General features: G+C 38.9%; 1 protein-coding gene across 1 annotated transcript in view; it reads left to right on the top strand.

Annotated features, from left to right (window-relative positions):
• GTF2F2 (general transcription factor IIF subunit 2) overlaps positions 1 to 13,903 on the top strand; it is a 166,550-nt gene that overhangs the window by 83,719 nt on the left and 68,928 nt on the right. The window contains exon 5 of the mRNA XM_023187371.3: positions 5,629 to 5,710. Within this exon, the coding sequence (XP_023043139.1) occupies positions 5,629 to 5,710 (82 nt within the window). The remainder of the gene's footprint in view (positions 1 to 5,628; positions 5,711 to 13,903) is intronic.

Here is a 13,903-nt window from a genome sequence, read left to right as displayed (position 1 = left end):
AATCCAAAGAAAAGCAAATGGCCAAGGAAAAGATATGAATTGAGCCATTCCAAAGCCTTTGGTAGGATGAGTTTGTGTGGCTTCTCTGCAGAGTGCTGGCAAGACCATGTCCTTCTATTAATTTGTGGTATGATCCCCTTTGTTGAACATTTCAAGCACAAGAGCGAGCAACCACAGGCACACATAGAGGCCATTCCCACCACCTTCAGTGCTCTTCCTTCTTACCCCCACCCACCTCAGTCTAAATCCTACCCATTTTTCAAGGTCCAGCACAGTCATTGCTTTTTCTTCAAAACTCTTCTTAGCCTGGCACAGTGGCTCACACCTGTAATCCTAGCACTTTGGGAGGCCGAGGTGAGTGGATCACCGGAGGTCAGGAGTTCAAGATCAGCCTGGCCAACATGGCAAAACCCCATCTCCACTAAAAATACAAAAATTAGCCTGGCACAGTGGTGCGTACCTATAATCTGAGCTACTTAAGAGGCAGAGGCAGGAGAATCGCTTGAACCCAGGAGGTGGAGGTCGCGGTGAGCCAAGATCGCACCACTGCACTCCAGCCTGGGTGACAGAGCGAGACTCCGTCTCAAAAGAAAAACAAAACAAAACTCTTTTTGATCTCTAGCTACATATAATCTGAGCGTGTGTGCGCACGCGCATGCGTGTGTGTTTAATCCCAGTACTCTTGTATGTTTCTGTTTTATGACCTTTAACCTATTCGACTTGACAGAAGAATCCTACAGCACATGTAGAATAACCAGTAATTGGTCAGTTACATTAAAAAATGGGAAATCATAAAAATGATATCAGTATGCAGTTCCTGTCTGCCTTAAACATTTTATCTTAAAACTTATAAATGTATGTTTAGTTGGCTGGGCATGGTGGCTCATGCTTGTAATCCCAGCACTTTGGGAGGCCGAGGTGGGCAGATCACGTGAGGTCAGGAGTTCAGGACCTGCCTGGTCACCAAGGTGAAACCCCGGCTGTACTAAAAATACAAAAATTAGCCGGGCATGGTGGCGCACGCCTGTAATCCCTGAGGCATGAGAATTGCTTGAACCTGGGAGGCAGAGGTTTCAGTGAGGCAAGAATGCACCACTGCACTCCAGCCTGGGTGACAGAGTGAGACATCATCTCAGAAAATAAAATAAATGTACATTTAGTTGCTGATGTATATGTAAAACAAGGCCTTTGCTTTGAATATAGGATACTGACTGATCATCTGCTTTATTTGTTTTTCAGAAATTAAATCTATCATTTAGTTTTTCAGTCTCGCTCTGTTGCCCAGGCTGGAGTGCAGTGGTGTGATCTCAGCTCATTGCAACCTCTACCTACCAGGTTCAAAAAATTCTCATGCCTTAGCCTCCCAAATAGCTAGGACTACAGGCATGCACCACCATGCCCAGCTTTTCTTTTTCTTTTTTTTTTGGGGGGGAGGGGGCGGTATTTTTAGTAAAGACAGGGTTTCCCCGTGTTGCCTGGGCTGCTCTCAAACTCCTGGCCTCAAGTGATCTGCCCTCCTCTGCTTCCCAAAGTTCTGGGATTACAGGGATGAACCACCGCACCTGGCCCCAAAATTTAGTTTAGATTTTCCATTTTGGTTTCTTTGAAAAGGAGCAAGAACTCAAACACTGTGAAACTGTCTAAATGCAGACTCTTTGTAGACTTCTGTGCTTCCCTTCCAGTCTCTAGTTGTCTCACTTGTACCTAATTTGACAGTATTGTACTACAACTTACCTTTATATCATCTTACCAAAATATTCTACATAGTTTTCATAGAAACGCCCCCCAAACTCCCCCCATACTCATAATTTAATGGGCTTCTGTAACATATAATCAGATTACATAATTATTAAAACTAATATAAACCAGTTCTAGCATAGTTTGAGCAGAAGTGTGTGGGAGTACTAGAGATTAACCTATTACCCACTAGTGTATAGTGAGCTGTGGGCATCTGTCACTATATTTAATAGCAGGGAATTGAGAGCCTTTGTTCATCTAGAGGTAAGTTAAGTAGAGGTGTATCAAAAGTGCTTCTGGTGTATTAAGACGATTTATATACCTGTCTTATCCTGTGAGACCAGCAGCTCTTGAAATGTGGTCTGGGAACCACTGGGCAGAGGTGTCCCCGAGAACCTTTCAAGGGATCAATGATGTCACGATCATTCTTATAATAATGCTAACAGCTTTTTAAATTTTTTCCCTCTCATTCTCTAGAAATGTCTTAATTTTAGTTTCTAATATGATAGATATCAGCAGTTAAAACTTACAAACAGAAGTTTTTTGGGGGTCTGTGCATTTTTCCTTTTAAAAACATTTAAATTTGGTTTTTTTTTAATTTATTTTTTAATTGACAAAATTTGTGTATATTTATGGTATATAGCATGATGTTTTGATATATGTGTATGTGTGGAATGGCTAAATCAAGCTATTCACATCTGTACTTTTTAACTAATACATGTCACAGAACGTTTGAGAAAGTCTGCGCTCCTTGAGGGTAGGAGCCGTGTTTCATTTGTTATTCCCAATGTGCTCTTGCATTGTCTTTTACGTAGTAGGCACTCAGTAAATAGTTAAGAAATGTATGAGAATAAAATGAATTATTTTTCAAGTATTTATGGTCTTTTAAACTGGGTCAACAAACTAGTTTTAAGTAAAGGTTTCTGTATTAATGAATAGGATCTATAATTAACAGCAGTAATATGCAAGTGGGTGCTTTTAAGTACTTTTAAAATAAAATTTAATACCTTTCCTTTGAAATCTTAAGCAGTATTTTGAAAAAGACGAGACGTGTGGTTTAGTGGAAAGAATATGAGAATGTGTTCCTGTGAGGCTTTAAAAAGAGAGCAGGCAAATCATGCCTAGGGGGCTGCATCAGGAGTAAATTGGCCTTTTAAAAATTTATTTAAGAAGAGAAGAAGAGAAAGGAAGTGAACAGAGATGTCAGGTTACTTAGGAACATCTAGTAGATGGGAAAATTCATTGCTGATGAATACTTTTCTGTTCACTTTGAGTAGCATTTGAAAGCTATTTTAGGTTTGAAAAGAAGGTATGATAGACAGAAAATTATGGTTTGAGGAAGTAAATGTTACTGCTCTATGTGAGTGACTTTGACTGAAGAATAGTGAGGACAGTGGTGGCCAAGTTGAAATGGGCAGTTGCTGTGGACCTGATGTCTACCCTTGAGCTGTCCTATGGAGAAGGTTGATAGCACAAACCTTTAACTGAAAAATTCAGCCTGTCCACCTGGAGTAGGTTCTGCTAAATAAGTGGGGGAGCATTCACTTATTAAAAGGTAGCTATATTAGTCCATTTTCACACTGCTATAAAGAAATGCCTGAGACTGGGTAGTTTATAAAGGAAAGAGGTTTAATTGACTCATGGTTCTGCATACCTGAGGAGGCCTCAGGAAACTTACATTCATGGTGGAAAGCAAAGGGGAAGCAGGCACCAAGGTGGCAGGAGGGAGAAGTGAGAGAGCAGAAAAAAGCTGCCAGTGAAAAATCACGCATTATCACCAGAGCAGCATAGGGGAAACTGCGCGTGATCCAGTCACTTCCCTCCCTTGACACGTGGGGATTGTAATTCAAGATGAGATTTGGCTGGGGACACAGAGCCAGACCATATCAGTAGCTCTTTTAGTTGCAACATTAATGAACATATGGATATGTGACTAAATTGTTTGCAGAGATAGTAGTCTAGATTTATTTATTTTTTATTTTATTTATTATTTAGTTTTTTGAGACGGAGTCTTGCTCTGTTGCCAGGCTGGAGTGCGGTGGCGCTATCTTGGCTCACTGCAACCTTTGCCTCCCGGGTTCAAGCGACTCCCTTGCCTCAGCCTTCTGAGTAGCTGGGACCACAGATGCCCAGCTAATTTTTTATGTTTTAGTAGAGACAGAGTTTCACCATGTTGGCCAAGATGATCTTGATCAGGATCCTGGCCTTGTGATCCGCCTGCCTCGGCCTCCCAAAGTGCTGGGATTACAGCTATGAGCCACCATGGCTGGCCTAGATTTATTTTTTTAAAGGATTAGTTGTCTTCCTTTACTGGACTTTCGTCATGCATTTAAGACATTTGATATATCAGATTTTCCCAAGTCTTGCTATTGTTGTGACGACTAAAGAATTTTTCTTGATAGAACTTTCAGCTTCAGTAAGAGCCAAACTTGAATATAACCTTTTTGCTTTAAGAAAATTCAAATATTAACTTTATTAAAGACATTAATGCGAGGAAATTATTTGTATAATTTAAACTTTAGTATAAAACAATTATGGCTTTTAAACTATTTTCTTCCTGCCATGTTTTGGTATAAGGCAGTCATGCTTCTCATCATTGCTCTTTCTGCATCTTCTTGAGATTCGTTGCATATGTTGCATTAAGGGACCCTGGATACATTGATTATATACAGTGTGCTCGTAATTAGTTTGTACAGCGTCCCCTAGATTTTGGAGACATCCAAAGATCACTAGAAAAATATTTTTTAGTGTAAATCATGTAGGCACGGTTCTATACACATTCTACATTTTGATCAGTTTATCTGTCTCCCCCAGTGAACTGTATGCTTCTTGAAAACAGTACTGTGTCTTAATCATCTTGATTCCTCAATGCCTAGATGGGGCCTTTTGCATAGCAGACATTTTGGTAATGTTAGTGGAATGAAGTAATTCTCTCTGAAAAGATGAATCATAAATGCACTACTCATGAGCCAGGGAATTTCCTGAGTCACTTCTTAAAACCCAGGTGAATTCTTGTGGAAATATGACTGAACCTTAACTGTTTCTAACCACAGTCATACATTTCCAGGGTATCATAAAGCTGGTACCATTATGAGACATTTATATGTGTATTATATAATAAGGTAAGGTTTGTCAAGTGACCACACCACAATGCTTGGTGGCCAGTAGGCACACAATAGATGCTAGCCTTTCTTTCCTTTTTCTGATTTCTCCTAGGTTTTATGTCAGGGTCACTATAAGAATTACTAAGGATAGGGGAAATTGCCTTTCTGTTTGGCCAAATATTCATAGCAGTTAAAGATTCTGTTTTGACATGCCCAGATTTATAATTCTGCAGGAAAACAGAAGTCAGAGCAGCTGGTAGGCTGAACTGGTACACCGTATAACCCAGACAGTAGACTTACCCAGTGTCACAGTATTTTCTGGGCTGACTGTTCTAGTCACAAGGTACTCGAGAATTTTATTCGTGCACATACACACACAAGCACGCGCGCGCACACACACACACACACACACGGTCTTTGATTTAGTGGTTTAGACTAGCTGTATTTTCAGAAGTTACTTTGTCAAAGACGATAGCCTTTATACTCTTTAATTTGATTTTATGCCCTTTTAAGCCACCTTATTTAGAAGGAGCTAAGTGTATAAAAGCTGTTGCTGGCAAAGCGCTGCAGCAGCCTAATAAACAAATCTGACAGGAGCCCAGTTTGTTACAAAGCCAAGAAAAAGATTTCTCTCTCTTCTGACCAGTGAGATTCCTAAAACTTAACTATTTTTTCTTGATTTTTGTTATTATATTTGATTGTCATATTACTGTGTTTAGTGTGTTAGAAATATAGTCTTGAAAATGTTAAGTGTTATCTCTGAATACTTTTTTTTTTCCCATTCAAGATAAGCTGTCATTGGAAGGAATAGTGGTACAAAGAGCTGAATGCCGACCAGCTGCCAGTGAAAACTACATGCGATTAAAAAGGTTGGTGTTTTGTAACTCCAGAATGATACCTGATATTTCCCTTTGGGGACTGAGATACGTGTGTTATATCGCCTATTGACTGCATTAAAACTGTTGTTATTGTTGAGCGTTTGCTTCAAAAGCTGTTTGGCTTTAAAAGCAAGTAAGTTTCTTTGGCACTAAAGAAATTTCAGTATCTGGGCTGTTTGTTTGAGGTATTTTAAACTACTTTGGTAATACATCCTGGAATCAAATTTTTAAAACTACATTTTCTAGTTGTCTTTATAAATTTTGATTGTTTAAAGACATGTAATAAGATCTTTGTACTCTTTTATTTTCCAGGGCTGTAATTTTTCCATAATAAATATGTATCCAAAATACTGTAACTGGGCCGGGCATGGTGGCACATGCCTGTAATCCCAGCACTTTGGGAGGCTGAGGTAGGTGGATTGTTCAAGCCCAGGAATTTGAGACCAACCTGGGCAACATGGTGATACCCAATCTCTACAAAAAGATAGAAAGATTAGCCGGGCATGGCTGGGGTGTGAGGATTGCTTGGGCCTGGGAAGTCAAGGCTGCAGTGAGCTGAGATCATGCCACTGCACTCCAGCCTGGGTGACCCAGTGAGACCTTGTCTCAAAAAAAAAAAAAAAAAAGTTGTACGCTATAAAGCAAGTGTAGTTGCCAGAATATCATCCTGTTGTCTTGATCTATAGAGAAATTTTTATAAACATATACACTTTGTTAGAGAGTTTGTTTCAGGATCTTCCGCTGCCCCTGACATTTTTTATGTGGTTAACATTTTGTAATTAGTATTTAAAGATGCTTATTGCAAATTCTCGATACCCCAAATTTTATGACATTCAAAGAGTCAGCAATTTTTTAAGCCCTGAGGAAATATATTATACCTGTTTCATAGTTTATTTTTAATGTGTTTTAGCCCCATGTGATTTAGAATTATACTTTTTTGTTCATTCGTTCAGTACTTACTATCTGCCAGGTGCTTTCTTAGGAGTGAGAGAAATAGCAGTAAACAAAGCATACAAAAATCTCTGCCTTCGTAGACCTTCCATTGTCACAGATTGTAGGTACACTGAATCGGTAGTGGAGAAGACACTGCTGAAGCAGTGGTGGTGGCCTCTTAGATATCAGTATTCTCATCTATGTAAGAGGCCAGTTGAGCTGGATCATCTCGAAATTTTGCATCATCTTTAAAAATTTCCCTCTTTTGTCAATTAGGTTAGACTCTATCTCCTGAGAATGACATAGACTTGTTCTCTTGTCAAATAATTCCTCTAATTTAAATGCCTCCTTGGGGCAAATACAAGAATGACAATCAAAATGAAAAATATTTGTAACAGAAAATAGCTTTGGAAAACAGGCAGAAGATGTTTCTTTCATTGTTTTTAGCTTATAAAATTTATTGTATAGTAATAAATATTTGAAGTCTTTTTGAAAATTTATCTCTTCATATAACTACTGAAATTGAAAAATGCAAAATCTGGTTACCAAGCTGCTTACCAAGATCTTTTTCTGTGGCCCTAATTATTTTTAAAGGGTTCTAAAGATTTCTGATGATGAGATCAGGCAGGTCACCTGCTGTGTTTATAAAACAGCTGCTTGTTTCCTACCAAAAAAGAAGTGAAAATTGTTTAGCCTTTCAAGTGTGCTGAAAGATCAGCTGTTACATAGTTATGCACTATGTAAGGACATTTGGTAGTCTCATAAGATTACAGTACTGTATTTTTTCTGTTCCTTTTCTGTGTTTAGATACACAAATACTTAAAATTGTGTTACAGTTGCCTACAGTGTTCATTACAGGAATGTGTAGCGGGGTATACCATCTAGGTTTGTATAAGTACACTCTAGAATGCTTGCACAACAGTGAAATTGCCTGACAATGCATTTCTCATGAGATATCCCCATTGTTAAGCCATGCATGACTGTATTTTAATCTTTACTTAAGTGACTTAGAAAAAGAAACAAGTGGTTCAGGAGGATCATTTGAGTTTCATGAAGTAGATGATATATGACATTAAGTCTTGAAGACAGCTTTTTTTGACCAAGTGGAGAAAGAGATTGGGTAAGAACATTAAAAATAGACGTGCACAAAGACATGGGGAAGACCTTAGGGACCTGTGTATGGTTCTGTAAGCCTGGAATGGAGGAATTGTTTGAGAGGATGGCAGAAGCTCCAGCCCAGATCTCTTTCTTCAACATCAAACATACGTACAAAAGCCGGGTTGAATGTCTGATAGACATTTCAAATATGTAAAAAACTGAACTCCAGATCTTTCTGACAAAACCTGCTCTACTAGCATTTTTCTTGTCTCAGTTAATACCAACTCTGTCCTCTCATTTTTTCAGTCCAAAAACATTGGTTTTTAGTTAAACCTTGGTTTAGTCTTAGTTCTTGACTCCTCTCACATCCCACATCCAGTGTGTCAGAAGTATCTTGTTGACTGTCCCTTCAAAATATTACATATCCATAGTCTGATCACCCTATGAACTGCCATTATTTCTCACCTGGATTGCTGCAGTAGCCTCCTACCAGAGTTCCTGCTTCCACCCTTGCCCCACTGTAGTCTCTTCTCAGCACAGTAGCCAGGGAAGTTCTTTTAAAATCTAAGTCAGATCATGCCATTCCTCTGTTCAAGTGTCACTTGCAGTGCTTCCTATATTACTCAGAATAAAATCTAAGTCCTTACTTATAATGATCTACAGGGTCCTATGTGATCATCCTACCAGTGTCTATACCTTCTCGCCATCCTCATCTTTTTCTTCCCTCCCTTTCACTCATTCTGCTCCAACCACACCTGTCACCTAACAGTCCATGAGCACTCCAGGCACACATCCACACCGCAGCCTTTGCACAGACATTCTTTTCTGCCTGAAACATCCTTTCTCCAGATAACTGCATGGCTTGCCGTCTCACCTCTTTCACGTCTCTTCTCAAAATACCACTTTTTTATGAGGCCTACCTTGACTACCCTACCTCTTTCTATACTTGTATTTTCTTCATAGCACACTAAAGTAGAAGTGTTTGAGAACAGAATTGGTAAGTCTGAGATATTCTATACCTAGATTTTTCATAAACATGCTTACAATTTTTCAGGGCCTCCTTCCAACTGCATAGATTTTAGTCATATTCAAGTTTTTTGATGATCTGGCTCTTGTCTTACTTGTCTTCGTTTTCAGCTATTCTCTTTTACATAGACATTATATAGTTATAGCACACTACAACTTCTTATCCCAGATATGCTTGGCACTTTCCCATCTTATGCCTTTGCTGCTTAAATGCTGCATCTTCTACCTAGGATTTCCCTCCCCTCCCCTTCCCTTCCGTTCCCTTCTTTCGAGTCTTGCTCTGTTTCCCAGGCTGAAGTGCAGTGGAGCGATCTCCGCTCACTCCAGCCTCTGCCTCCCACGTTCAAGCGATTCTCCTGCCTCAGCCTCCCAAGTAACTGGGACTGCAGGCATCCTCCAGCATGCCTGGCTAATTTTTGTAGTTTCTTTTTTTGTTATTGAGACAGGGGCTCACTCTGTCTTCCAGGCTGGAGTGCAGTGGCGAGATCTCGGCTCACTGCAAGCTCCGCCTCCTGGGTTCACACCATTCTCCTGCCTCAACCTCCCGAGTAGCTGGGACTACAGGCACCCACCACCACACCTGGCTAATTTTTTGTATTTTTAGTAGAGGCGGGGTTTCACCATTGTTAGCCATGATGGTCTTGATCTTCTGATCTTGTGATCTGCCCACCTCAGCCCGTCAAAGTGCTGGGATTACAGGTATGAGCCACAAGGCCCCAGCTTCTACCTAGGATTTCTTATCTACCTCCTACCAAGATCTTTCTGAGCCTTTAAAACCAACCGAGCATCACTCACTCAGCAAAACCTCCTTATAGTTTCTGTTCCCCACTTTAATGTTTTGGGAATTCGTAATTGTATCCTCTACAACATTATGAACTTCATGAGAACAGAGACTGTGAGTTTTATTGTTCTTCTTTCCCTCTTATTCTCCCTGTCTCCTTTCCTTCCTTTCTTTTTTTGGTATAAATATCCAAAAGTATTTATTGGATTGAAATAGAAATGGCAAAGGTAGGTACAGAAATACGGGAATCATCAGCATTCAGCTTCTTTATTAATTATTTTTTTATTTGGGCCTACTTGAAACCTGGACTTTATTTTTCAGTTTTGTATATATGTATATTGTTGTGCACACCTGTGCACATGTCCCTTGCTTTGAGAAGGAGAAAGTGATTTCAAAATAAATATAAAACATTTCATCAACAGTAAATCTGTTTTTCAAAATATAAAGAAATGAATCTTCTATTTATAGAGGACTAGAAGAGAAAGCCTTTTCATCAAAAAAGACCTGTTCTTAAGTCAATGCATCGCTTTTCTTTAATCAGTGAGTTTTTACTGTATTATACTTTAGTAACTAGCAGCTGAACTACATTCTTGGAAACAAATGACTACATGTATCACAAAATTTATTTAACATTTATAAATAATGATCTTTAAGAATGATTAGTCTTATTTTAGTGGGAATTTAATTTTAGTAATTCTTATAGCTCTCTGCTGTTAAATTTTGGCTGATAAATTAGCCAGATGTTATGAGAATTATAATCATATTCATCAAATGTAAGTTAGTAAGATTCTGTCATTCATTTAGATGAAGGTGGCAATTAAATACATACTTACATTCTAGTAAATACATACACTAAACCCAAGGAATATGTAAACCCTTCAGTCTATGAAATTCAGGCCAAGAAAGAAATTTCTTTCATCAGATCCCCTCGCACAATAAAAAATCCTGCAAGAATCCAGTTAGCCACCAAGAAAATGTAGAACTGACTAAATAAAAACCTAATAATTTTGTTTGCTAGTCTTAAAATTGTAACAGCCTAACTTTTCATATTGAGAAGAAAAAAGTGTTCTGCTACTTATCTTACTTTTTCTTTATCTGACATTAGTTTGGATTAATCTGAATATTAGGAGAAAAATTATTTTGAATTGGTAAATAGAAATATACTTAATATCGCATCATATCTGGTGTATTAAACTGATTTAATTTGGATTATTTTAAGTGTAACTTTTATTTCAGCCTCTTCAGCTTTTCCCTGGTCTTTGAATGGTGGCTTATGTGCCCACTCTATTTATAATTCAAATTGTACTTTGTTAAGTATAAAGGGACATAAATATAAGGCAATCATCCTAACATATTTTCTTATAGGAAAATCATAGAAATAGGAAATTATATGGCTTTTTAACTTCTGTATGTTTATGTCACTAACTCATTTGAAAATACTCGTCTTAAACATTTTTATTTTTATTCTAATGTTTGTGGATTTTTTTCCAAAAACCTAGGAAAACCCTTCTATAGGAACACAGGTTCCTATATGATTATAAAACATTCAAATACTAGCCCAACTATTGAATGGGATACAGGTTGAGTATCCCAAGTCCAAAAAGCTGAAATCATTTCAAAATCCAAAACTACTTGAGCACTGATATAATGTTCAGAGGAAATGCTTTGAGAAGTGCCCATTTCAGATTTCAGATGTTAAGGATGCTAAGTTTAATGCAAATATCCCCAAATCAGAAACATTGCTGTTCCAAGAAGTATAATTATAAATAGGATGTATATCCTATTTAACTGCTAAGTTTAATAGTTATCCATTAACTGCTAAGTTTAATGCAAATATCCCCAAATCAGAAACGTTGCTGTTCCAAGAAGTATAATTATAAATAGGATGATCATATAATTTATCATTCAAAACAGGATACTTTTGAGAATGAAAGCAGGCACTAACCAGGGAGGATACTACACTGAGACAGCAGTTCCAGATGAACTGGGACATATGGTCACCCGCTATATAAGTAGCTCAGGTACACGAAAATACTAACCTAAAACAAGAAATAAAAGATGAGTCAAATAGTGAAAGTGCTGGCAGTTAGAAAATTCATACTAGAAATTCTAGATTAAAGCAAACCACTCTGGGTGAATTTTTTAAAATTTTTTTGTTTTTTTCTTTTTCTTTATTGTTTACACTCTGGGTGAGTATTAACTGTTGTGTGCTTCCCAGTAGCCCCACAAAATTGGATATGTGATAGTGCTGTGTTAATTTTTCATGTGAATTTTTATATATTTATTAAATGGTAAAAATGAATAAAAATGGTTTTAAAGAAAAACATTTTAAAAATCCTTAATAAAAGTTGAAGTCATAGCAGTAAGTTAGAATTCTAAAGATAGTTTTTAGTGAATGTTGTGGTTAATAGTTAATTTTCTTGAATCAGTTGGTATGCTTCCATTTGCAAGTTTCAGAAAACCCAATGTAAACTAGTTTAAAAATACAAGAAATGTATTGACTCAGTATGAAATCCAGTATTGTTGTGTGCTTTAGCCATGCCTTTATCTAGAAATTGACAGTGCCATCAGTGCTGTAGCTCTGTTTCTAATTTCCTCGAGTCTTTCTCCAGCTTGCTTGTCTTCAGTCTGACTTTTCCCTAGTAGTAATATAGCTGCCTGTTGTTCTTGCCTCTTTATTCGTATGGGGTTCCCCAAAGTTAAATGACCTTTGTCTGTAATCAGCCATTAAACAGAACTCTTCACTTCCTTCAGTGGGTCAGCATGAGTTCTGAGTCTGTACCTAAACCAATAAGCCAATACATTGTCAATGAAGATAAATAAATAAAATGTCAGTGAAGATAGTATTACATGGACTGCTTAGAGCCCACCTGTGGAAATGTGTAGGCAGGAGAGTCAGTCCCATCCAGTGCAGATGGCTGCAACTCGGTAGGACAGGGGTGAAGTGCATGCTAGGGAGGCACTCATAAGACCCGCAGCAAAACCCATTCTACCAGAAAGCATCCTAGGGATAGGAAGCATTCGGCCAGGCGCAGTGGCTGATTCCTGTAATCCCAGTACTTTGGGAGGCTGAGGCAGGTGGATCACTTGAGGCCATGAGTTTGAGACCAGCCTGGCCAACGTAGCAAAACCCCGTCTCTACTAAAAAAAATACAAAAATTAGCCAGGTGTGGTGGCACGCGCCTGTAGTCTCAGCTACTTGGGAGGCTGAGGCAGGAGAATAGCTTGAACCCTGTAGGCGGAGGTTGTGGTGAGCTGAGATCATGCCACTGCACTCCAGCCCGGGCGACAGTGAGACTGCATCTCAAAAAAAAAAAGGAAGCATTCATTTTATCTGGGTCTGACACAGACAGTATATACTCAAGAAATGTTAACTAATTAGTCTTATGAGAATAACCTGAGTAAGAAATGCTGTCCTGAAAGTAACCTGAGAGAAACCTGGCTAAGAAAATCCTGTCCTGAAATGCACTGGGGATATTCCCACCGCTATCCCATTTGTTTTAGTTCTCATGATAGAAGAGACTTACATACCAGAAGGATTCTTTTTTAAATCCCTGACCTGAGGTAGGTAAATCAGTTTAATCAAGTTTGAGTTAGAAATATAGCTAAAAGGCTGGGCGCGGTGGCTCAAGCCTGTAATCCTAGCACTTTGGGAGGCCGAGACGGGCGGATCACGAGGTCAGGAGATCGAGACCATCCTGGCTAACACGGTGAAACCCCGTCTCTACTAAAAAATACAGACAACTAGCCGGGCGAGGTGGCAGGTGCCTGTAGTCCCAGCTACTCCGGAGGCTGAGGCGGGAGAATGGCGTAAACCCGGGAGGCGGAGCTTGCAGTGAGCTGAGATGCGGCCACTGCACTCCAGCCCGGGCGACAGAACGAGACTCTGTCTCAAAAAAAAAAAAAAGAAAAAGAAATATAGCTAAAAGAAAACTAGAGCTGACAGAAAGAATCCGAAGATTTTGTTAGAGAGTCCATGATAATCTTCTTTTCAGAGCCAGACACAGTGGCTTACATTTGTAGTCCCAGCCACCTGGGAGGGTCAGGCAGGAGGATTGCTTGAGCTCAGGAGTTTGAGGCCGTAATGCACTGTGACCATGCCTGTGAATAGCCACTGCACTCCAGCCTGGGCAGTATAAGACCCTGTCCTTTAAAAAAGAAAAAAAAAAAGTCTCTCTTCAAAACAAAATTCCTAAGGGATAATTTAGAATGACCTGGATATTTTCCACATTTGCACCCAAGGAAGAGTTAACTCACTCTTCATAGTGTTCTCATCTACTCTGTTCTCTGTATTCAGGGATTCCTTGATGTGCTACCATCGATGTATGTCTATATCGGAAATTCGT

This window comes from Piliocolobus tephrosceles, chromosome X (assembly GCF_002776525.5).
Source record: "Piliocolobus tephrosceles isolate RC106 chromosome X, ASM277652v3, whole genome shotgun sequence".
NCBI classification, from domain to species: domain Eukaryota; kingdom Metazoa; phylum Chordata; class Mammalia; order Primates; family Cercopithecidae; genus Piliocolobus; species Piliocolobus tephrosceles.
The sequence above is the reverse complement of the archived record's forward strand: the minus strand, read 5'-3'. Positions and strand labels throughout refer to the sequence as shown.